At 44.5% G+C, this 26,510-nt stretch overlaps 1 protein-coding gene across 2 annotated transcripts in view; it reads left to right on the forward strand.

Annotated features, from left to right (window-relative positions):
• Positions 1-26,510, forward strand: part of SUCO (SUN domain containing ossification factor) — a 62,837-nt gene continuing 36,327 nt past the window's right edge. Inside the window, exons 1-7 of one of the 2 annotated variants that reach the window (XM_053245757.1) lie at positions 1-408; positions 11,277-11,385; positions 15,366-15,473; positions 16,967-17,112; positions 20,806-20,946; positions 22,310-22,454; positions 23,137-23,248. In XM_053245757.1, the coding sequence (XP_053101732.1) occupies positions 341-408; positions 11,277-11,385; positions 15,366-15,473; positions 16,967-17,112; positions 20,806-20,946; positions 22,310-22,454; positions 23,137-23,248 (829 nt within the window). In that variant the 5' untranslated portion in view covers positions 1-340. The remainder of the gene's footprint in view (positions 409-11,276; positions 11,386-15,365; positions 15,474-16,966; positions 17,113-20,805; positions 20,947-22,309; positions 22,455-23,136; positions 23,249-26,510) is intronic. The other variant, XM_053245756.1, reaches the window with a different exon arrangement.

The following is a 26,510-nucleotide window of genomic DNA, read 5'->3' on the forward strand; positions in this document are numbered from 1 at the left end:
GAGGGTGGGGCGTAAGGAAGAAACGCAGTACGCAGCCGTGTGACCCCTTTTCTTCGACCCTCCCCTTTTCCGCTCTGGCTGACGCGTCACATTCCACCTCATCGCGTTAGGACTTGAGCGAGAGCAACGGGCGCCGCCGCCGCCGCCGAGTTGCGCTGAGGGACGCGGGGGGAAGGCAGGGGCCGGTCAGGGGGGTGCCCCAGTGCCTCCAACCCACCGGGAGGCTGTCCTGTCAGAGGGCGCTCCTCGGCCCGTCCACTCCGCAAGCAGCAGCAGCAGCAACCGCCGCCGAGAGGATGCGCCGCCGCTCCCTGGCCCGAAGAGGCAGACGGGGGAGACGATGAAGGAGCCGCCCCGCCGGCTTCTGCTCCTGGCCTCCTCCTGCTTCCTCCTTGGCTGTCTGCTCGGGTGAGTCCCTCGGCCGGCTGCATGTGTAGACGTGGCGGGGGTAGAGATCGTGGCCAGGCTCCCAGTCCCGGATCTCTCTTCCGTCTCGTGGCTCTCGAGCCCGGTACATGTCACGCCGTGTCTGCTTGTGCTTTTGGACTTGTAGCGTCCCACTCCTGACTCTCCTGGTCGGTGTCTCGAATCAGTGACTCGGTTCCTGCTCAGGGGCTTTAACTTCAGTCCCAGCCCGTGTTCCCCTCTTAGTATCCCTATTGCGCCGGAGAGAGAGAGAGATGTGGAGCCCTTTCCACACCATGGCCTCCTCCTGCTTACTACCTTCCTTCCATACTATGGCGGAGGCGGGGGGGGGGGGTTAGGTTTTTGTCTCCGCGGGCGTGGCTTTAGGGCAGATCTGGGCTCCAGGTATTAATTGGTGTGGGTTATAACTTCTCAGTGTATTCCCTGGGTGAAAAAGTCCCTCTCTATTCTGCTCTGTTCCTTATTTAGACGTATTTGTGTCTCCTGATTAATGTGGAATAACTATAATGTACACCCACCCCAGTTGCTTACTTATAGTAATTTTCAGTGTAGACTGTAATCCCTGCTTCACTCCTAAGCCATGGCTGAAAAGATGTAAACATATGTATTTCTATGTCTCTAAATTCATAGTTTTAACATGTAGGGGCATCAAAATATATAAAATATTTCCTCTATCCAGTAACACTTACAATAAGAATACAGATGGAGTGTGATGAGAGCCAGTTTTCTGTTGCTTTGGTGTTTATGTTCTGCACTCTAGGTTTGTGCAGGGATGGCTCGGGCAGCAGGGAGCCGTTTCCTCTGAACAGTAGGGAAATGACTTGCCTAGCAAGCATGAGGTTGCTGCTTCAAATCCCCGTTGGTATGTTTCCCAGACTATGGGAAGCACCTCTATCGGGTAGCAGTGATATAGGAAGATGCTGAAAGGCATAATCTCATACTGTGCGGGAGATGGCAATAGTAAACTATTCCTGTATTCTACCAAAGAAAAACCACAGGGATCTGTGGTCGCCAGGAGTTGACACCGACTCGAGGACACACTTTACCTTTAAAGATCTCCTTACCTGCTTGTTCCTGCTCCATGGTTTCCTGCAGCCTCTGCATTGGCACACTCACAGTGCATCGGCACACTCACAGTGTAGGCACGCACATGGCCAGTGCACATGTGCACTGGCCATTTACGTGGTCAGCAACACCATGCCGACATCAAGCGAAAGCTGCAGGGAACAGCACTGCATCCCCACGTGGCTGTTTGGAGAGCGGGTGCCACTACCGGAGGAGCGGCAGGGCAGGGACGAGCAGGTAAGGCTGTTTAAGGAAAATGCTCCCCATCCCGCCAAGCTGGTTTGAATGCCAGTGCCCGAGCCGGTTTAGTGCTTCCCAGAGGAGGTGTCAAACCGGCTCTTGCACATATTCACTGAACTCCCCACTGATCATCCTCCATGATTTATTTGTGGCCAGAAAGAGGAATTGGAGTTAAGTGCTATTTAAATTGAAGAAAATAAAAAGTATGACAGAGGTCTAAATTACCTCAAATATGCTTTTCTAAAAAGTGACTGACGGTTGTGGCATGTTCATGCCTTCAAACACTCTTAGTATTGTGTGCTATTGACCTTTTTGTTTCTAGCTTGTAAATTCTAAGAACTGAGCTTGGTATACAGTGCCATCTAACACTGGTGTCATTACAAACTGGTTGTGGTTGTACCCTGTAGTATAAACTAATTACAGTTCATTTTTTAACATTAATTTGCTGTTAAATGGTATCATTGGCTTTTAACTGTACCTTAGTTTTGATTTATGCAGCTCCTAACATCTGATCTATAACACATTTTTTCCTGGTGTGGGAGGTTTGCCCATCCTAGCAGGAGTGTGACAAAGTGGTTAACTGGGTTAAGGGAGTCTTAATCCTCATTAGACTTGAGTATGTATCCTAGAATGAATTATTCCATCTGTAGCACTGAAAGCAGTGCTATTACCTAATTAAAGAAATCTTAGTCAGTTAATCAACTAATGTTAGTTGATTGATTAGATCAGTTGATTAAATCTTCATGTATTTGTACAAGACTTGACCAACAGATTTGGAAATGTTCTTTGTTCGCGGAAGTCACATGTTTGTCACAGTAGGCATCATCTGTTGGTCAGGAGGCATCACCACCTGAGTGGGAGTGAAGAGACAAGTGCCTCTTCTAAGGTGGTATCTGCTACCTGCAGTTTTGAAGAGAGTATGTATTTAAAGTTAACACTTTAAAAATGTTGAGGATGCCTTTTTAATCTATCTGCAAGAGTTTTAAACTATTAAACAATTCAGTCCTAACTGAAATAAGTCACTTTTAACCAAACTGGATTATGAGCATCTCAGGGTGGTTAAAAGGTACCACAGTAATCTTAAGTGGCATAGGGGGAAATGCCTGACTAACAAGCTGAAGGTTGCTGGTTTGAATCCCAGCTGGTATGTTTCCCAGACTATTGGAAACACCAATATTGGGCAGCAGCGGTATAGGAAGATGCTGAAAAGCATAATCTTATACTGCACAGGAGGAGGCAATGGTAAACTTCTCCTGTATTCTACCAAAAGAAAACCACAGGCTCTGTGGGCGCCAGTAGTCGAAATTGACTTGACGGCACACTTTACCTTTAAATGATCTTGTATATTTATTTATTTAATTCAATTTCTATACTGCCCTTCAAAAAATGGCTCAGGGCGGTTTACACAGAGAAATAATAAATAAGATGGATCCCTGTCCCCAAAGGGCTCACAATCTAAAAAGAAACATAAAATAGACACCAGCAACAGTCATTGGAGGTACTGTGCTGGGGGTGGATAGCGCCATTTACTCTCCCCCTGCTAAATAAAAGAGAATCACCATGTTAAAAGGTGCCTCTTTGCCAAGTTAGCAGGGGTTATATGCCCCCAGAATGTTTGGTTCTCTCCTATAAGGAATTCCTTGATTTGTGGTGTGGGCTGTCTGTGAAGTCTTGAGGATCTTTCTGAAGTATGATGGTTTGACCTATCCGGTGTGGGAGGGAAATTGGAGATATTGCATTGTGCCCCAGAGGCTCAGAAATGGAACAAAATAAACTGCCATAGCAGCATTTCTACATTCCAACATGTGACTGGTCAGCACTTAAGTGTGGGCATGTATGCAGGATGCTTTGCTTTGTATGAAGTAAGTTAAAACCTGCTTTGTATGAAGTAAGTTAAAAGTTGGGTTATTTACTTTTGTTAATAACCCTTTTGTTGGCCAGAAATAATTAGCTATTAGAATGAAGAAGAAAAAGTTGCATGAGCATGGTTATATAGTGTATTGGTAGATCAATAAAACTAACATTGAAAATAGTCCACAAATAGAAACACAGTTGTGGCTGGTGGGGTCTTCCAGGTGTCTTTTCCTGCAGACACAGAGGGAAGGTAGGGAAACAGCCTGGAAGTGTTCATGGCTTGCAAAGCATCTGCAGTGTCTCCAGATGACAAATATCCAAGCATGTGAGCTAACACTTGTATTTGTGACCTTCCTACCAGGAAGGAGGCTCTCCACTTCCCTCGACCTCAAGAACAATTCTGGCCTCAAGAAAAATTAACCAATAATATTTTGGAATGAGAGTTTTCACAGTTTGTGTAGGTTCTGCAGTTATAGAACATAAGACATATTATGATAGGACTTTATAGATCCCATCTGCCAAGGGAGTCATGGTGCTGACTATTAGGATATTCAGAGGTACAGTTAATAACATATTTGTTCCAGGCAGCCCTGTTTCTGTTTTCAACTATGTTACCTGTAAGGGGATAAAGAGAAGCTAATTTATCTCCCCGCCACACACACACAGTGTCAGTTACTATGTCCAGTAACTTGGTCAGGTGTCCATTGTCTGGCTCCTAAATTATTGGCCTGGTTCCTAGATGCAAAGAGAACTTGCCAAGGCCTGTAGTATGAGAGCTAGTTCCTGGTACCGCTTCTTTGTTATGGTTTTGGAATCTCCATCAGTTAGTGGAGATAGCTTTAGGTCCATATCACTGGTCCTAAATATCGTGGTATAGATTCTTCTGTTCCATTTCTTTGAGCAGAAGGACTCTGCTTTAGGGATATTCAGAAATGTGATTTGGCATCCAAATTGCCGGCACATTCCCTTCACCAATGTGGGCTTCCTCAGCCCTTTAACGAGGGGGAGAGCAGGTCCATACCTGCTGCGCCTTCCACTCGTCACCACTTCCTTAATCTCAGCACGCCTCCCGGATATCTTTTCATGCTGGTGGGGTGTCTCCCAGATGCCCCTGCACATGACGCCAGGACACGCATGGCCTCTGCACATGCTGTGTTCCGGCACGTCCCTATTCTGCTTCATAAGATGATTTTTGCACTATAACGACTGAAGCCAGGTTCCAGCAACTAAAGTACATTTAACAAAGTGGTAATACTGAATATTTTGATAAGTAGTCAGGATAGTAAATATTTATGACTGGAGTACTGCCAGTCACAGTGATCAGGTTTTTTCTGGCCATAAGAGAGGAGTAAAAAGTCACCTGGATGGATCAGATGAGGAGGCCTGTGATGACTTGCCAGTTCTTGGCCTTCCACTAATAAAAGTATGTTAGCAATTCTGTTGTGTAATGACTGGTGGAGATCCCCACCCGCCAGCCACAGTTCCTTCTCTTTACTAAAAAGAGAGAAGGTTGGAGAAGTTCATAAGAAGGTCCTTAGTTTTAAGATGCCATGTTTACATTTTGTGTTAAACTATGTTATGTTAAAAAGAAGAGCTTACAGCTGAAATTTAATTGGGTTATCTATCCACTCTATACATCTTCTGTTTAATTGAGAACAAGCAGATGCTTGTGTCCTCAGATTAGTAGTCGTGAATATCGTGTGCAGGTTGTCTTATCTGCATAAATTCTCCTGAAATGTGTAAACTCTGGCGAAATTGAGAAACTCAATGAATAGGAGCCTAGCCTGCAGTTCAGGAGGACCAGAAAAACTACATTGCCATAGAACAGTTTATTATAGCTTGTATCTAGTTGCCATAATGCTTTTAGCTAGTGTGAGGCTTCTTTATGCGGCACACTTTGTGTAGTTCATCCGCAGTGAGAAATGTATAGAGATGAAATAATATGTACTACTAGCAAGGAGTGTTCAAATGTCTGGAAATAGGGTGAGTCGTAAGAAAAAAAGACTCCTGTGCCATGCTAAAGGTGGCACTGTTCCCCATAATCAGGGGCGTACAACAAATGCCCCAGTGGGCCAGAACCAACCATGAGTTGGCATGCAGGGGCCGAGGTCAATTTTCAGTGCATTTTGACATTAAAATTATTAAAAACATTAATGGAAGCAACTATTAATTACTTATGGATCTTTTGCCCTGTCAAGGGGCCCACAATTTTAATCAAGGAGAGTGCCCATAAAATAGGCCCTATCCCTGCTCAGTCAGTGGGGCATCTGGAGATAATGCCAGCCCCAAATAAATACCAAGTCATCTCCTGCTCTTCCTCAATCACAGTTGCTTTTAAGCTCCAATTCTAAGCATGCAGTCCTAGAGCTCTTCATGGATCCTGCTGTTCATGGTTCCTGCTGTAGGATACTCCTATCTTGGAGCCAGCAAAAAAGTTCCTGTGGGCCAGATCTGGCCCCCGGGTCTTAAGTTTTGCTGGTCTGCCCATAATCCAGGTGTATAATGTCTGTCTGCTTGTTCACTTGTGTGGATCTGGTAAGGTGTCTGACTGCTGGTGATCAACTGTTGCCTTTGGAGAGCAGCTAAGTGGAGGTTTGCAAAGAACTGCTTGCCTGGTGAGTAAGAACCATTCCCCGATGATCAAGCAAGGTAGCCCTATGTGCAGCCTCTCATTTAAGACTTCCCATACTTTTGCAGAAAAGGGGAAAGAAACAGCCTCTTAAACAGAGCCCTGTTTAGCACAGCTCTGCTCTGCAGGCAGTGTGTGGCTGTTTCTCTCCTCCATTTTTATCCTCTAGGAGGATAGGAAGTGGATGCAAGCCCCACAAGTCCTGTTGTGCTTTCCCAGATGGATTGGGCCAACGTCTCTTGCTTTTTCTCTACCCTGTCTCCCCCTGTGACTGAAAGCACATGCTTAGTCCCTATAGCAGCACTGTGGAGACTTTCTATGGGCCTGGTTTTTCTTCTCAGACTTGAAGCAGTTAGATGAAGCTTGTTTGCTTCCTTCCTCTCTTCCAACTGTCAGTTGCCCTGGGACTGCAGTAGGACAAGGTCACTCTGGCCTCTGTCACTGGTTAGAGAACCAGAGGTCAATGAGTACATTGTTGCATCACTTCTCTCATCAGGAGAGCACCAGGTGGGAAGACCAGCCTGGTCCCAGCTGAACTTCTTGTTCTCTTCTAGTCTCAGGGCAGGGACTTTTAGTGCCTCCCCATCCGCAGTGCTGTATATTGAATTTTACTGTAACTGCTTTGGGAGGCCATTTTTGTCTCAAATAAATAAATAAATAAATAAATAAAGACATGCAGGAGGGAGAAAGGAAATAGCTGCCATTAGCATTGTTCTGGAAAATAGCTTGGCACTAGTAGCAGCTATCTGTCCCTTTGGATCCTCTGCCTTCTTGAAGTTGATCAGGGCAAATGGTTCTAGTTCCCTCCCTGTGTTCTGGAAGTGTGGAGGGAAGGAGCTTTGGGTTTGGTGTGCGGAGAGAACACTGGGGTGGGCTCAGGCAAGTGGTTCAGGAGGAGGAGGGCTGATCTTTTCCAGTACAGTGGTCCCTCGACTTACGAACTACTCGACATAAGTATTTTTCGAGTTACAAACGGCAGTTTTAGATCCAGTTTTAGATGCGGTTTTTTCGACTTACAAATTTTTAGATGGGGTTTCCTCGACTTACGAATTTTACATGCGGTTTCCTTGACTTGCCTGCCTGTTTACTGCCTGTTTATTCTTGAAAAGAAATGTTCCTGTGCAGTTTGCAAGCCTTACTGGGGGTCTGGGTCTTTTTTCTAGGCTCCGGAACGCATTAATCCGTTCCCAATGCATTCCTATGGGAAACCGCTTTTCGACTTACGAACTTTTCGACTTACAAATGTGCATTCGGAACGGATTAATTTCGTAAGTAGAGGGACCACTGTATTTGGAAAGCAGACTGTGGCTCTCTGTGCATCAGAGCAACAGCATCGGATTGCCCCACTCATCTTGATGGGGGCTTTTATTTCATCCCAACATTACAGTCTGGATGGATAGCAACATAGGAAGCTGCCTTATACCACTGGTCCATCCAGCTCAGTATTGTCCACAGTGGCCAAAAGTTGGGGATGATGGGAGTTGTCATCCAACAGCAGCTGGAGTGCCAAAGTTGTGCAGCCACTACACTGACAGTCAGTGGCTTTCTTCAAAGTTTCAGGCAGGAGTCTTTACCAGCTCTCCCTGGAGAAATGCCAGGGATTTAAACATGGGACCGTCTGCGTGTAATGCAGATGCTCTACCTCTGAGCTATGGCCCCATCCCCAAAAGTGGCATACATGGGTCTCCCACCCAGGGGCACTGACCACACCAGGACCTGCTTAGTTTCAGCAAGGTGACTGTATCGTGTGTCCTTGGACCATGCTCTGAGACCCATGCTCTTAGTAATCTCAATAAAGCAGCCATTGAAAACACTGAAAGAGAGCTCATCTTTCAAGTTCTGTTTCTGATTGCCTCCCTGGCTTGTAAATTGGAAATGAGGCCTTGTTTGCTTATCATCTATGTTAATCATAAGAACCCTATGATGTAGTGAACAACCAGCATCTAGGATTAGGGATGTGCACGAACTTGGTTGGAGGCCCTTTTAAGGGCCTCCGAACTGTCTCGAACAACCGGCTGTTTGGCTGGTCTGAAGGCAGGGGGATTGGACTTTAAGCATGGGGGAGGATGCACTTACCCCTCCCTTCACTTTTCACCCACCGGCGCTCTGTCACTCAAGGCTCCTTCGGGGCAGCAACATACCTTTCTGCCGCTCCGTCCCCTCTTTGCTCGGAAGTACCTCGTGTGCGCACGCTGGGTGCATGTGCCCTCTTGACATGCGTGCACAACACACGCGCCAGGTACTTTTGGGTACTTCCAGGCAAAGAGGGGACCAGGAGATATGCTGCACCCCAAAGGAGCCTTGAATAATGGAGCGCTGGTGGGGGGAAAGCCAAGGGAGGTGTAAGTGCACCCTCCCCCACCCAGTTCCGTGCACATCCCTATGTAGGATTATTTCAATGGCATTGCAGTTGAGAGACTACACTCTTAATAATAGATTTAAGCATTTTGTGATTCTGTCCTGAAACAGAAAATCAAATCATGGTTGGAAAGAGAGATTGGACCTTGAATTTAATAAGACAAAACTGTAAAGCAAGTTGAAAAACACCTTGCTACCTACAAACAGCAGCATGCTCCCTGCACTAGCATATAAGGGTCCATTGAAATGTGAATACTCCAAATTGTAGGTATTTGCCAAGTTTCTGATGAGGATTTCTGATGGAACTTCAACATGATGAAGGCAAGCAGTTCCTTTAGGAAGAGAAGCCTAGCGTGCCACGCAGGGCCTAAACTATGCTGAGGCTCTAATGTGAAGCTTGAGGCTCCATAGCATTAAAAAATATATTTCTATTTTTATTATCCTTTTTGTTATAATGTTTACTTTTTTCATATATACTTGACAAAAATGCAATGAAAAACTAATACATCTAAGAAAAACAGTTATCTTGCAATCAGCCTATTTGCATTAGAAATGTATTTTATTAAAAATACATTATGATTTATTACTTTAAAACTTCCTTTAAAAGTTTAAAAATGTACAAAAACACAAGAGCAGTTACACAGTTCAGCATTACGGAATTGAAAAACAATGGGGTGGTGGTCCTGGACCCAAGGGCCTCCCCCCCGCCCCCACTCAGGGGCAAGCTACTGGCTTCTGATTAGTGTGGCGAGTGTATGTAGTTATTTGCATAGGAGGGAAGGCATGCCAAGAATGCGTCCCACCCTCAAGTCTATATAGTTCTTCTACAGCAGAGACACCAGGTGCAGGGGAGAAGAAGAAGGCAAGGGGCCGAGGGGCCCCATCTCCGCTTCCTCCCCTGGGGCTTATTTCAGCCTTGCTATGTCCCTGATACATAGAATGTCAATGTTGTACTTAACACAATGTATGTATGGCAATTGTGGTGTTTATACATACTTTATTTACAGTTCCAGTCACCAAACTGACCGCTTTGTCTAACCGAGCACCCTTATAGCCTTCTGTATTGTGGCCTTTGTTCCTCCTCCTTCTGTATATCACGATGTTTCCCTCCTGAATGTAACATTATCTCTTAAAACAGCACACTACCTCAATCATCACAGTAATAAAGCATACACTCTTCGATGATATTTTTCCTTTCTCCTTTATTTTTTCAACCAGTTACGTAAAACTTGCAATTTAGTCTTTTTCTGTATTCAGAGGCCCCTCATAGTGTGAGGCCCTAAGCTCTAGCTTGCTTGTGCCTAAATCTGACACTGATGCCAGTAGAAAGCTGCCATGTAAAAAGCTGTCCTGTGACACATGGGTATGTGAAGTGTTAACCGTGGGCAGGATTCAGACGAAGTCTTGGCTAAAGGCAACGTGTGCCGCCAAGTCTGTTTAAATGAGTGCTGACTAATTAAGTCCCATTAACTTCTCATTCTTTTCAGTGATGACTGAGTCTAGGTCTTACCCAGTGATGCTATTCTCACGTACACCGCTAGGGAAGCCCAGATGGGTTAGGCTGTGCATGAGAACGGCCAGGATCAGGCCCAATCAGGGCAGCGCCGACTAGTTCCTCTTTGAAGTGGGCTCCAGGATCGTGTGTTCCTAGAGTGTCCATTTCCTGGGGAGAGTCTCCAATGCATTGTGTGTTGCATGGTGTATTGTGGGATCTCCAGTGGACGGGATGCATCATCCTAGCCTCCAGAGCTCCACACTGCAGCACTCAGCGTGGATTGTCTGGAAGCGCAGTTTGTGCTCCCAGCAACAAAACAGTCTGGGGGTGGGGAAGGGGAATTTAGCCAGCCCCCCACCGGGCTAGGCCGTGTGAATGGCCTCACTATTTTTGTGGGCTGGTACATGTTTTATGGTATTGATGTGTCTGTTGTGAGAGCCAACATGCTCTCCTCCCTGTCTCCAAGTCATTTGCTCATCTAAGTGACTTCTTATCCAGGAATACAGACATTTTTGGGGTTCATTGCTTTTCCCTCTGTTATATATCATGAGTGGTGTAAAAATCTGATGAAGTTGTTTTCAAAAGGCTCTTCATATTCTCACTTCAAACAAAAGTTTAAAAGTTTTTACTTGCAACATGTATTCATGCTTTTAAGATGTGTCAAACTGAAAAGATTAGAGACCCTTAAGGAGGAATGTTGTACCCTAATAACTAATAGAACATTCCTTAAACTGTCAAGCAGTAGAGCTGCATAATTACAGCGGTGTTAACACCTCCCCACCACTACATAAATATACATTGCATTTGGCAACTATAAACATTTCTGACTGCCCCTAGAAATCCCTCTTCATATCCTCATAACCAACCTCCAGATCAGGCCTGCTCAACTAAGGCCCCCCAGCTGTTTTTGGACTGCAACTCCCATAATCCCCAGCCACAGTGGCCAATAGCCAGGGATTATGGGAGTTGTAGGCCAACATCTGCAGGAGGGCCTAAGTTGAGCAGCCCTGCTCCAGATCATTCTTAGTCCTGCACATATCACTTAGCAACCTGGGGACTGGAAGAACAGAGAAAATGCTGAGAATGGTTAATGTTTCAGAAGGTCATACTTGACCACTTTTGCCTACCATTGCAGCATATATGATATGAATACAACTAGCAACCTATCTGTATTATATAAAAGTGTGGTGCTCATTCTTATTTTAATAGGCTTCCCAGCTGGCATGTCTTTTGTGAAGAGCGTCCTTTATCTGCATCTTTGTATTCACCACAAGAAAACTGTCCCTTGGCAAGTGCAGATGAGAACATCCAGGAAAAGGTAATAACTATATGCTACAGTATGCATAGAGCCACATAATGGCGCAGCGGGGAAATGACTTGACTAGCAAGCCAGAGGTTGCCAGTTCGAATCCCCACTGGTATGTTCCTCAGACTATGGGATACTCCTATGTCGGGCGGCAGCAATATAGGAAGACGCTGAAAGGCATCATCTCACTCTGTGTGGGAGATGGCAATGGTAACCCCCTCCTGTATTCTACCAAAGACAACCACAGGGCTCTGGCACACTTTACTTTACAGTATGCATAGAGCAAACTTTCAAACTTTCTTAGAAGTAAAATTGTGCACATTTCCTGACCACAGGTATTAATGTGTCTCTAAATGTCCTTTCTGTAGAATTCTGTTAAAAGGTTTATTCAGAGTTTATATTTGAAAGGAGAAACAGCTTGGTTTGTTAGAATTACTTCAATCATAGTTTCCCGGTTTGAACATCACAAGAAACTGTAGTATAACACAGCTTTGTAATTAAGCCCTCCAGTTGTTCTTGCCTGCAAAAGGCTACATTTGTGTGCTTCAGGGTGCAGGGGAGCACTTAACCTTCTTACCCACATACCCTCACACGAATTAACTTTTTGGTACTCTTTTTCATTGTTTACTCAGTTGGTGGGAGCAGCAGCTTCAGCAGCATTTGAGGCATTGATGACATTGCTGCTGCTAATCTCCATCTCTTTTAAACTCTAGGTTGAGCCAGAAAATGCCCCTAAACCTGATCTTAAGGGTATCTTCCTGGCACATTCTGGATCTTAAAAAAAAAAAAAAGATGATGATGATTGGCAGCAGCCAGCTGCAAAGAATTTATCAGCACTGCTGAAGCTGCCATTATTCACTGAGGTATAGCAAAAAAGTTTGTTTCAAAAATGAACCTTCTCCAGTGCCCCTCACCATAGCCTTAATTCCAGGTGCCAGTGGCAAGTGGTTAAAGATGACTGGTTTAACAAATGAAGTTTGCATTTAGCTGAGTGAACAAGTGGTAGGGAGGAGGCCATTCACAGGCTCATTTGTCATTGAGCAAGATAAGGTTTTGAATTATCTGAACCAGCCCATCCTGTCCAAATGGCTTTTAGTTTTGTATACCTTTTGTTTATGTAAGTGAAATTATTGAAATTAATTTACAGATCTTCTAAAACAGTTCCATAAACCCCTCAAAGGCAACAGAGTTATCACATTCTTTTAAAACTGTGAAACGGTTACTAAATCTTATTCAGTATAAGGTGTTAACTAACAGATCATAATGTCCAGTCACTCCATGCTTCTGCTTTTAGTCTTGATGGAAATTGTGTGATGTAGAATTGAGAATGTGGATATGTAATCTCTTAAGGCAGTAACAGGAGGTAGAACTGGTCTGTATTCATGCAATCTTGTTTTCAGTTTTTCCTGACTGTATTTTTGCTTAAGAGCTTGCCTTAGCAAATTCAATTCTACTGTAAATATCATGAATTTAATGTAAATGCTTCAGAGGGAGAGAACTTCATTTGAGCAGTGTCTCTGTGTGGTGAGCTATCAGCATCCCCCCCCCCTCCGCCCACATGAGTGCAAATTCAGTTCCCTTTGTCATTTGTGCTGGTTCTTCTGGTGAAAAGGTGCTTTCCTGCAAATGGGTGGTGTTTCTCTAGGGGAACTTGAACCCTTCCCTGGGGAGGCCTGTGTGTCTTGCATGTGCCTTGCCCCCCAAGGAAGTCTTTCCCCTTTGTGAAGTATGCTCAGAAAGGCAGTGTATTTCTTTGTGAGTGTCTAAGTACACTCACAACCAGTGTTCCCACTAATCTTTTTCATCTGTGGGTAGAATGATTTTTGTTCTGGGTAGGGATGTGCATGAACTGGTTCGGAGGCCATGTTGGAGGCCTCCAAACCGGTTCGGAAACGGACCGGTCCGGCACCGAGGGGGGGGTCTACCTTTAAGGGCGGGGGGTGGGTAGAACTTACCCCTCCCACCACTCTTCCCCCTCTGGCGCTGCGTTTAAAATTGAAGTTTTCGGGGCGGCAGCGTTCCTCCCTGCCACCCCTGCCCCCATAGTTGCCCAGAAGAAGCTGTAATAGAAGCACGCATGCGCGCGGTGTGTGCTTGTCGCTGGCGTGCATGCGCACCACATACATCACACACAGCATGCGTGTGACCTGTGCGCATGCATGCTTCTATTACAGCTTCTTCCGGGCAACGACGGGGGCAGGGGCGGCAGGGAGGAACGCTGCCGCCCCGAAAACTTCAATTTTAAACGCAGCGCCAGAGGGGGAAGAGTGGTGGGAGGGGTAAGTTCTACCCACCCCCCGCCCTTAAAGGTAGACCGCGCCCCCCCGTGCCGGTCCGGACCCATGTACATCCCTAGTTCTGGGTGGCAGTATCAAGGCAATGTGTGTGCATGTGCATTCAGAATGGTCCCTTCCTGATTCAACCTGAGCAGGATCTAAAATTAACTGAAAGGACATCAAAACACTCGTGAGTGCACGCACATGTGCACACCTTAGAGGGAATACTGCTCACAAACCCCCCTCAGTGGAGCTGGCTCGCTATTTCCATCCTCGTGCTGCTTTCCCCACAGTAGCTCATGCACTAGAAGATGTTGTGGCATCCTTGTGCCCCAAAGCTAAACTGTTTTGTGTATATGGTGTGGTGTATTGATGTCATGGGAGCATGTTGTTCTGTGTACCTTGGCCCCTTCCATGGGAGGGTGTTGGCAGTTTTCCTGTGGACACTGAGGTAGTGGCTTTTTTCAGCTTTTCTCCTCCCTTGTGCTTGTCTGATTTATGCTAGGTCAGTCGATGGTGGAATTGCCTTATTAAAGTTTAAGATTACACGGTAAATCTATCCTTTGAAAAACCAGAGGGGAGTAAACTATGCACTCCTTGTAGGGAATAGCATTCCACAACTGGGGTGCTATCACCAAAAAGGCCCTGCTCCTTGTGCATGTACACCTCTCCCTATCATGGGAAGACACCTGGTGCAGGGGCCTTACTAGAAGATCTTAATGTCCAAATAAGTTTATAAAGGAGAAAGTGCTCCTCTAAAAAGTACTCTGGGCCCAAGCCATTTAAGGCTTTAAATGTCAATACCAGCATCTTTAATTTAAGAGGAGAGCTGGTCTAAGGAGGAGAGCTGTTCTTGTGGTAACAAGCACGAATTGTCCTCTTTGCTAAGCAGGGTCCACTCTGGTTTACATTTGAATGGGAGACTACATGTGAGCACTGTAAGATATTCCCCTTAGGGGATGGGGCCGCTCTGGGAAGAACATCTGTATGCTTGCATGCAGAAGGTTCCAAGTTTCCTCCCTGACATCTCCAAGATAGGGCTGAGACTCCTGCCTGTAACCTTGGAGAAGCCACTGCCACTCTGTGTAGAAAATACTGAGCTAGATGGACCAATGAGCTGACTCCGTATAAGGCAGCTTGCTGTGTTCCTAACCTGGAAGCAACTGGCAGAAAGTGCTATTAGTAATTTCATGTGACTAGCACTAGTTATGAATTGCCTGCATTTTGGACTTGTCTTCAAGGGCAGCCCAATCAATGTGTAGTGCAGTATGGATTATGGACTACAAAGGTGTCCATGATCATATAACTTTGGAAGATGTCCATATTACTGTACATCAGGGCTGCTCAACCTTGACCCTCCTGCAAATGTTGGCCTACAACTCCCATAATCTCTGGCTATTGGCCACTGTGGCTGGGGATTATGGGAGTTGTAGTCCAAAAACACTGGTGGGGGGGGGCTATGTTGAGCAGGCCTGCTATACATAGACAGTGTTGTGTTACTCTGACACAATTTGGTCTCCAGAGTTAGTTTTTTCTCCTCACATCTTGTCCATCATCTTTATGCTTTATTTAGAGTTCGGTTTCAGTTCTAAAACATAAAGAAAAGATCACAGAATAATCTTTAGGGTTAAAAATGCCAGAGCTATTGTTTCAAGTAAAAGTTTAAACTTTTCTGATGCATCTAAGTGAAGATACATGTTTGCATCTTTCAACTAGGAGGAGATTGACAGATCCATTGGAACACAATCCTTAGAACAGGTTGACTTGAATACAAATAGTTATCCTGAAGAAGAATGTTCAGTTGACTGCATAAAGCAAAAACAGGCAAGTCTTTTCACTTTGTTTTTCTTAAAACACATGTAATCTGCAACAAAATGTGGCATTGTATCCCAGGCCCCTAAGAGGAATGTTCCTGTGTGGAGCTCCAGCCCGCCTGGAATGGGAGCCATTATAGTGCTTCAGGCTTCACTGTGGAGAGGAAGTTTAGTGAAGGGGGGAAAGACACCACTTTCTTTCCCACTTTTTGATGCTGCCTCTGTTATGCTGTATTTCACTAGAATTCAGATTTGGGGCTGACTGCTAGTCCTGAATCTCAGCATGCTATTGCGTGTGCGTGTGTGTGTGTATTTGTGTGTGTGTTGGGGGTGTGTTCATGGAGAGGGGAAGTGTTGGGGGCATGAGCAGGCCAGTTGCCTTTCTCCTTGCCCTGCATTTTCCTGCTTTAAAACAAACAAATCTGAACCCTTCCATTCCATGTTTCAACAATAGACTTAATAGCCTCATGCACCCTGCCTTACTTCTGGTAGCCTTTAGATTCTTTCTCCCCTCGCCACCCCAGAGCAGGACTATAGGAAATGGAGAAATCCAAGTTTTTAGCCAAGCTCTTAGTTGCAGCAATATGTCCCTTCTCTTCCCCTGCTCCACTCCTGCAAGTTTTTCTCTCCAATCAGATGAATTATCTTTGACCTCAATATTCTATATGATCTGAAAGCTCTCAGAGCTGTGTTTTGGATTTTAAAAACATTTTCTCTCTTAATTTGTGGTAGTAGTAGTAATGATACTTATATACCACTTTTCCACAAAAAAGCAACTTACATTAAAAAAGAAATAAGATGAATCTCAATATTGAAATAAGAATATTTATATAATATTGCAACAATATTATTCATCTGAAATAAGATGAATCTCACAATAAAAAAAATGAACACATGTATGTAGAAACGTCTACCCTAATTTGGGTGGCCCCATCTTTATTACCATACTGATACATGGTTAATTACCTGCATTCACTATTGGTGTACATAGTGATGCTTTGAGCAAGTGAATTGCAGTTTTACTTTCTCGACTTATAGGAAGTTATTGGGGAAGTGCAAATGGTGTCTTTGCCTTCCAGAAGAGATATTAAATCAAGGATTTGTTGAAGCTTTGTTCCTTTTTTTGACTATCATAATCTCCCCCCCCCCTTATGAATTTGATTAGATTTGTCAATATGGTATCCTTTAAGGTTCCTTAGGAGAAAAGTTCATGATACCAAGCTTACTTAGGATATAAATAACTATTTTCTGCTACTAAGCCCCCTCAAAAGACAAATATGTTCTGAAATAGCATTTAGGATATTTAACTTGAATAAGATTAGGTTCTCAACTATAAGAATTCAAGGTAGTGTTTACAAAAAATTGCCTTAGAGCCTAGTTTTAGACTTAAGTGAAATTGAAAATTTGTAGCTTGTGTTATGTTTCCTTGCTTTTAGTAACCAAAAGAAAATTCTGCAAACTTCTGCATACTAGAACCGATTCTAAAGTGTTTTTTTTTAACAGAGCATAGACATGGGGGAATTAAACACTCCTGAGGTTGAGCCTCAACCTTCAATGGATTTGAATGAAGATTCCTTTAGCGTAGCTGCTATCCCTGAGAATACTCTCAGCATATCTACCTCGGAGGTCTCATCAGACTCTCAGCCTAAGTAAGTGTGTGTTGTTTAGTTCACATTGTATCATACAAGGTGTCTTCTTTTGAATTTGTTCTAAATGAAAACTGGAAGAAGTATGACACTTCGCCTATTTCTGTGTACTTCTATATCTTTATGAGAAACTCACTTGATCTGGATAGTGGTTCCATCATCCATAAATAGTGGGTTATGCGCCTGCGTAGATCAGCTTCGGGTAGAATTCGTTAGCTCCTCGTGACGCCAGCAACCGCCTGTCGCACGTGACTGTAGTAGCCTCTAGCGGCGGTTGGGTGTCTCTGCAATCAGTTTCTTTTTGACCGCCATAGCTATCAGTACTCGGAGATTGTTGCTCCTCGAAGAAAGTTTGTTTTTCGTTTATTTGGACTTCTGTCAAACATTCATTCATGATGTGCCATGGATGCCGTAATCATATTGGCAAATCACATTATTGGAAGCTGCTTAAATATTCCCTGGACTTCACGGAACTTTAGTCAGACTATTGCTCCATAGCTGATGCTCTACTCTTGACAATTGTAGTAGTAGTACTAGTGGTGGCCGTCGGGTGTGTGTGTGTGTGTGTATGTGTGTTGTGTTGCCAGCTGAATTGTGGCATGTATTTTCACCAAGGAATAATTAGTGGTGAGCTAGAACACCCCCACCCCCACTGGAGTTGCTAGGAAGTTATCTGATTTCTTCCCATCAACAATTGCAGTGCGGGGATGCGTGGGAGAAGCAGCTAATTTTCCGAGTAATTCTGAGAGTCAGAAAAAGATCTACCCACCCTGCCAATCCTGCATCCTTAAGCAGCTTATCCCACCACCTCCACCCCACCCCCCCGCCACACACACCTCTTTTACTTTCCAGTCCTCCAAGGCAAACAGCTGGAAGAGTGGTGCAGATGAATCTCTCTAAATAGAGAATAATGTTGGGACCAGAAGGAATAACCTTTCCTTTAAGGTGAACCTTTCTGAAATCTCCAAATAATTTTTGGGGACTGAACTCCAAGAATTTGGCATCACTAGGAATAGTGCAATTGGTCACTTCAGTTTTCAGTAGAAAAGATGATGAGAACCTTGGAATAAATCTCAGACCCTTAAAAATATATAAAAATATCAAACAATACAAATATCTGAGAGAGGGAGAGAGATTCACAGCATATCCTGGCCTCCCCTGTTCCACCACTCCTTGTGTCTGGCTGGCTAGGTGCTTAGGCCTGGCCCATTCTTCCTTCAGCCTGATTGTCAGGCTTGGCAACAAGGGAAATGCTTACTGGTGCTCAGTGACAGCATCTCCCTCACTGCTGAGCTTGTCAGTCACGATGAGGGAAGGGTGGACTCGATGAGGGAAGGGTGGACTCGACTTGCAAGACTGGTTCTCAGATTGAGAGCTGGTGGCTGACCAGGGTCTGTCAAACTCTACCTATCCCCTACAAATCTTTAAAATGCCCCCAGGGTTTTGCATACCTCTGGTTGAAAATCCCTGGCACAGGCTATCATAGCTGTGCTGTAACTAACAAATTAGGCTTAAAGTCTCCAGGTATTGACAGGCTCAGCTTCCAAACTTGTTTTATTTATATTTTATTTTTAATCGTTTAAACATTTATATCGCACTTTTCCTCCAAGGAGTCCAGAGCGGTGTACATACTTATGTTTATCCTCACAACAACCCTGTGAGGTAGGTTAGGCTGAGAGATACATAACTGGCCCAGAGCAAGCCAGTGAATTTCATTGCTGATTGGGGATTTGAACTTGGGTCTCCCGGGTCCTAGTCCAACACAATAACCACTACACCACACTGGTTCTCCTGTTGTTGATAAGCTGGGCTGCAAAAGAGTGTCAATCTTCTCTTCTTCAGCTTGCTGCTTGTGAAGCCAGAGTGCAATGTAGTCCTAATTATACACAAAATAATTGGATATTATTTTGGATAATATAATAATATCCAGTACTCTTGGATATAAGAACATCGAAATGACATCTCACAGAAGGCTGGAACAATGACTGTCGGTTTCCAAAATGCTGTAGAACTTGTATTGCTGGCAAGTACATTTAAGGCAGCTTAGTTCGTTCTTAGTTAAATGACATTCTAGCAATGCAGGTTCTATTAAATTTTGAAGCAGGATACAAATATCTAAATAAAGGAATGTGTTGAATATGCAGTGCTGGATTATGATTTGATCTGCTGATCTACAACCTTGGCAGAGCTTTTCAACATTGAGGTAAGTGAAATGAATGCAGAGATGGAGGTTAAAGGAAGTGGCTTGTTAATAACTAGTAGGTGAGGGACAGGGAGGTTTTAATGCATGGACGCATTGTTCTGGTCATTGACATCCAAACCTAAATTTCCATTAATATGTATTCTGTTTGGCCCTGATTTGCCTCTATTATTCTTCCATCTTGTTTTTACCCCTTCCATGCTACCCTTCCCATCCCACAACCCACTACAATTCTTCCAAAACCTGAATCTTGAAAGCATAGCTTGTACACGTTTCTTAGACCTTGTTATACAGGTGAAACTCGGAAAATTAGAATATCGTGCAAAAGTCTATTAATTTCAGTAATGCAAATTAAAAGGTGAAACTGATACATGAGCCAGACGCATTACATGCAAAGCGAGATAAGTCAAGCCTTAATTTGTTATAATTGTGATGATCATGGCGTACAGCTCATGAAAACCCCAAATCCACAATCCCAGAAAATTAGAATATTACATGGAACCAAGAAGACAAGGATTGTAGAATAGAACAATATCGGACCTCTGAAAAGTATACAGTGCACTGTGCTTGATTGGCCAGCAAACTCGCCTGACCTGACACCATAGAGAATCTATGGGGCATTGCCAAGAGAAGGATGAGAGACATGAGACCAAACAATGCAGAAGAGCTGCATTGCCGCTAATGAAGCATCCTGGTCTTCCATAACACCTCATCAGTGCCACAGGCTGATAGCATCCATGCCACGCCACATTGAGGCAGTAATTGCTGCAAAAGGGGCCCAAACCAAGTACTGAATACATATGCATGCTTATACTTTTCAGAGGTCCGATATTGTTCTCTTCTACAATCCTTGTCTTCTTGGTTCCATGTAATATTCTAATTTTCTGGGATTGTGGATTTGGGGTTTTCATGAGCTGTACACCATGATCATCACAATTATAACAAATTAAGGCTTGACTTATCTCGCTTTGCATGTAATGTGTCTGGCTCATATATCAGTTTCACCTTTTAATTTGCATTACTGAAATTAATGGACTTTTGCACGATATTCTAATTTTCCGAGTTTCACCTGTAATCCTATTTTGAGTTGGGGATGCACTTCTGAAAGCAAACATATGCTTGCACCTTTTGCAAAGCAAACTTTAAAAAAGTTGATTTCTCCCTTGAGAAACTAACCCATGTGAACTGGACAAAGAGGCACCTTTAACAAATGGTGGCTCTCTTATTTTTACTTGGGGTAGGGAGAGCAGTACAGCATCTCTCCAGTGGTTGGTGCTGGTGACAAACTGGTTAGTTTGCTGTCCAAAGGGCTCACCAGTATTGCATTTTCTGTGTAAACTCCTTTGAGTGTCTTTTTTGTTGAAAAATAGTACTGTATATAAATATTCTTAATAGTAGAGGTTGAACCTGGTTTGCTGTGTGCTTTTTCTCTTTGACTAGTAGAGATTTAGCCCTTCCAGAAATAAGAAGAATGTCCATGTGTGTTTTTCCTTTAGGATAATAGAAAATGCCAGTGCTGATATCCCTGTAGTCAGCTCTGCTGAAACTGAAGAGTCAGAACCTGACTGTGATATTGGTGGGGCACTTGAGGCTGATCCTCAGAATGAGCCTTCCTCTCTTGTGACTTCACCAGAGAGGTGAGTATTAAAATAATTGTGTGGCCATGTATTTATTCTAATTTTGTGACAACTGTTTTGTGTTCCTCATTTTATGCAACCATGTGCTTATAATAATAATAATTATTATCATTATTATTATTATCATTATTATTATGATTATTATCATTATTATTATGATTATTATCATTATTATTATATTTATATCCTGCTCTTCCTCCAAGGAGCCCAGAGCGATGTACTACATACTTAAGTTTCTCTTTCACAACAACCCTGCGAAGTAGGCTAGGCTGAGAGAGAAGTGACTGGCCCAGAGTCACCCAGCTAGTATCATGGCTGAATGGGGATTTGAACTCGGGTCTCCCCGGTCCTAGTCCAGCACTCTAACCACTACACCACGCTGGCTCTTATAAATGAAAATTCAGAGCTGTTGGTTTTCTGGGAAATTTTGAATGGGAAAACTTTTAGGAACATTTCCCCCATGCAATTGTTTCTCACTTGCATAAATTTTTCCTCAAAATCATACTATGAAAGTTTTCTGATGTCCTACATAGATTGATACAGTTTGGCTGTGTGTGTGAGAGAGAGAGACAGAGACAGACAGAGAGACAGACAGACCATATTGCGTCCCCCATTACAAATCAAAACTTATATGTAGTCTCTCGGACTTCTAGGATTAATTACCTGAAAAACATTAACTACAACTTTGAAACTTCCAAGTTGGCATCCATTCGGTACTAATGTATCTTGTTTTAGAAGTAGAAAATTGCACAGAAAAATAAATGATGGGGAAACGCTGTAAAATATTTTACTCCTATATGTCTGCAAAAACCAGGATGTGTATCTGCGGGAGATTTGGGTCCTGCGCCTCCCAGGAGATCAAATGGTTCCTGGATGTGGATCTTCTTCATAAATTGTACTGGAGATGGTTTAGGTTCCTTGAATTTTCCTTTATTTGGCATATACACCAGTAAGCAGTTAGTGACATACATTCAGTTGGCTCTACTAAGTCCTGGCACCAGGGTTCATTACTTCAAGAGACCTCTGTATCTGTTCAGTCCCATGGCGCTTAATATCCATCTTACACAGGTGCTGGCTGTCCTGTCAGGTAGCAGCAGATCTCTTGCTGGAGCAGGCAGCAGCTATTGTTGTCCTTTCCTGGAGTAGGGGTGAGAAGAGATGTGGCCCCACCTCCAGGTCCCAGGAGCAGTGAAGTTTGTGACTGGGTGTCGCATTGTCACTATCTTCACATGCCTCCAACTCACTGGCTATTAGCAAAGTTTCTCAAATACTGGTGTAGGAGGTTCCCCTGTGGCTCTTCTTCACCTGTGGATCTCCTAATGGCGGAGTCCAAATGGAATTACTGATGTTGGCATATCTTCAGCCTTGTAGGTCAACACATAGAAAATATATCTTCACATAGCAAGGGAAAGATGACTAAATCGGAATTTGAACCCAAAGTTGCTGCAGCTGAGCAAAAGACAGATCCAAAATCTGCATTGAATACTTCGGGTAATGTAAGAGGGGAGGTATGTGTATAATACAAAATACTCTGAACTGTGAATGGTTAAAGTGAATGTTAATGTTGTGGTAAATACAGCAAAACATGCATTGTTTTCTACAATTTCATGGCTTCTCTGTTATTTTTCTAGGGAACATCCTTTACAGTAACGTGTCTTTGCTTACATTGTTTCTGTGATGGCTCCCTTTCAGAAAGTAGCAGATGATCCCCATATTTCAAATTGCAAAGACAGCTGAGGACCACTGTTTGTCCTCTGAGTTAAAGCAGAAAAATCAGTGTAATTACAAATAGATAAAGGTCCTCTTACTCACCATTCCGAATATGTTATGCTACCTTGGTGTTTTTATATCTGACACTGTAAATGACTGGATTATCTCCCCCACGATAGGTAACAAGTGGAACAGCTATTTTAAGATCTTTTAAGATCTCTAGAAGATATATTCTGTACGTTCCTAAATGGCTTTTGCGGGGCCAATAGAGCACTAGATATTTTCAAGTTGCCTAAAAACAGAGGCAATTTGTGGTTTTTCATAAGGCACAGCAGTGCAACAGAATTGGCATTCTACCATCAAACTTACCTGTGATATGCAGCATTTGCCCTTACACAATTGGGTGCATGCAATATTACGTCTGTCTGTTTAAACAAATATCTAATATCTTGACGCTTGCCATTTTGCAACCTTGTGCAGAGAAAAGCAGGAGAAATTGACCCTACTTCTGTAATAACTCCAAAGGATCCAGGAGACATTCCCACCTTTGACGAATGGAAGAAGCAAGTTATGGAAGTCGAAAAAGAAAAGAGTGAGTTCCCCCTTAAATCCAGTTTTTTATATTTGCTGTAACTCTATGAAGGGTTTTGTACTTTTCCTTTTAAGGAAAAATAGTAACTGATTTCCAAATTAACACTTTGTGCATGCAACAGGGGGAGGGATCACTTTTGCCCATCTCCCCTTCTCTCTGCAGCCCATTGTGCCACATGAAAATATGTCCCTGAGGGTTCTGCAGTAATCATGGACATTTTTTGGAGGCGCAGTGGGCTGTAGAGGGAAGAAGAAATGGGTAAAAACTGCCCCTCCTGCTTGTGAAATGTTGGTTTGGATAAAGATTCCCCTTTACTAATAAAGGGCGGGGGGCAGGGGCAGGGGATCTTCTGTAAAAGTAGAACAGGTGGGAGGGAAGTAAAAATGTACCTTAGAATTGCTGGTGGCAGTGATTCCTCCTGAGTAGCCTGGGTCAATTGTGGCCTCTGTGCAAGCATGGAGGTCACCCAAATGGACTCTGCACTTGCACAGAGGCCCAAATCAGCTCAGATTACTCATGGGGAGGCCGGCGGGGGTGGGGGAGCCCCCTGCACCCCCCCAGCTGCTGCCAGCGGCATTTCTAAGGTACACTTTCACTTCCTTCCCGCCTTCTCTACTTTTACGTAAGCTCCATGTCCCCCCTTTACTGGTAAAGGGGTATCGATCCAAACTGGATCCAGTCCGATCTTGGATCGGGCATGGTTCAGTTCAGCCCGATCAGAGCGTGCCGAGCTGGCTCACACACCCCTATGCAGCAGTATGAGTTTCAGACTACAACTGTGCTGGTGCTTGAATGGGGGAATGGGCATTTTTCGTGAATTCCTCTTTCCCTCCGAATCCCACTGTGTGTCACCAGAACATGTTCCTGAGAGTTGTTGCAGCCTTCAGGGGCATATTTTTGCAATGGACAGTGGGCAAACATTGCCCCTTCCCCTGCTCAAGCAACAGTGCAGTGCTGGTCTAGAACTTGCACTGTTGCACATGTGCAGTGCTCATCTGGATGTGGGACACTGAATTTCTAGAAATGGAAACTCTTACATGGGGTGGGGAAAATATGGGGGGAATATCTGTTTTGAAAATGTCCCACCCCGCATCTCTGCTAACTGGGTTTGTCATCTCTGTTGATGGACCTAGACTGTCAGATTAACCTGAATATGTATTATCTTGCTAGGACAGGTCGAATATGCTGTTCCTCATGTTTTATCTTGCTGCTCACAGCATTACTACCTCTGGGGGCTGCTCATAGGAACGTAGGAAGCTGCCATATTCTGAGTCAGACCATTGGTCCATCTAGCTCAGTATTGTCTTCACAGACTGGCAGCAGCTTCTCCATGGTTAGAGGCAGGAATCTCTCTCAGCCCTATCTTGGAGATGCCAGGGAGGGAACTGGGAACCTTCTGCTCTTCCCAGAGCGGCTCCATCCCTTGAGCTAAGTGGCCAGATTTGGCTTTAAAAAAGCCGTTCTGGCTTACGGCCCATTTGACCCACGAGTATACCCCTTAGGTTCTGGCAACTCTGCCCCTGAGGGGACTATCTTACAGTGCTCACACTTCTAGTCTCCCATTCAAATGCAACCAGGGCAGACCCTGCTTAGCTAAGGAGACAAGTCATGCTTGCTACCACAAGACCAGCTCTCCTCTCCTTGAGGAGTTCAAGGAGAACTTACTCAGTTCTTAGATTATATTTGCTAGTGTACTTTATATACAAGAGTCTTTGGTGGGAGAACTATCCTAGTTGTCCTGGTCTATTCTGCATTCCTGCATCACAATGTACTATTGAACTAATTCTCATTTTTGGCTGTTTCCCAGAAACATTTTCTTATAAGCCAAAACTGCTGATGGTGGTTTCTGGCTTTGAGCAAACACAAGCTATGCCCACTGCACACAACTAGAGGTGTGCACAAAACCACCTGGGTTTGAGTTCATACCGAACCTCACTAGGGATGTGCACGGAACCACAGAAGCGTGGTCCAGCACTGGGGGGAGTGTCTCTTTAAGGGTGGTGGTGGTAGTACTCTCCCCCCCCCCAGCGCTGGTGCGTTTAAAAATCTTCTTGGGGCGGCAGAGTTCCTCCCTGCTGCCCCTGCCCCCGTTGTTGTCCTTCAAAGCCTGCAACGGAGTACAGCTAGTGGCGCGCGCTTGTCTGCGTCGCTGGCGCGCGCACGCTGCATGACATATGTGGCGCGCGCTCCAGTGGCAGAGACAAGCGCGCGCTGCGTAGGGCGCATGCACGCTGCTAGCTGTACTCCGTTGCAGGCTTAGAAGGACAACGACGGGGGCAGGGGCAGGGGCAGCAGGGAGGAACTCTGCCGCCCCAAGAAGATTTTTAAACGCACCAGCACCGGAGGGGGAAGAGTGGCGGAGTGGGGGTAAGTACTACCACCACCCCCTTAAAGAGACACTCCCCCGCCCTTCCGAACCTCCGGACCGCTGGACTTCTGAACCGGTCGGCTTTTGAATAGTGCCCGAACCGAACCATGCACACTACTAAACCTCACTGGGCCAGTTTGGTCTTGGTCTCCGAACTCTCCCCCCCCCCCATATGGTTCGGGTGGGGGGGCTTCTCCAAGGTGGTGGTGGCGGGTGTTCCGCAGAGGTTCCCCCTCCCACGCTGGCCTTTTTCTAAAAATTGCCCAGTTCGGGCATCTTCGGCCCTTGTCTATTCCCTGGCACGGTGGCCATTTTGGAGGACACCACACCTGCACAGTGGGACCCTGCATGGCCACTCGGCTAAGTTTAACGCCCCCTCCAAATGTCTGAACCCCTGAACTGTGTTCGTTTGGTCTGGGGTCAAGCTGAGCTGGGGGTGGTTCAGCCTGACTCCAAACGGTTTGCACACACCACAGCACACTGTCTGCTAAGAAGACAGACAGATTTTGATTTTTTACTTGGAAACAATTTGCTCTTGCTATAGGTCTTCAGTAGTAGTAGGTGGGGGGGTGAGATTATATATTGCTTTTCAACAACAACAATAGTTGCAAAGTGGTTTACATAGCAAAAGGTTTAAGAAAATGGTTCCATGTCCCAAAGGGGGGCTCACTGTCTAAAGCATACACACAAGTAGAGAATCCAGGCATGTACTTGCAGACGATTTTATGTCTGGGGGAGCATTTACAAATAGTAACCTCTGCTGTCCGAACAGTTCATTCTGCTGCATGTGTAGATAGATCAAAGTTGTGGCTAAATAATAATAAGCAAAGCATTGCTTTTAAATAAATATTTGCTAAAGATTATACAGCTGGCAAATATGTATGGCAAACCCCC

This window comes from Hemicordylus capensis, chromosome 4 (assembly GCF_027244095.1).
Source record: "Hemicordylus capensis ecotype Gifberg chromosome 4, rHemCap1.1.pri, whole genome shotgun sequence".
NCBI lineage: Eukaryota > Metazoa > Chordata > Lepidosauria > Squamata > Cordylidae > Hemicordylus > Hemicordylus capensis.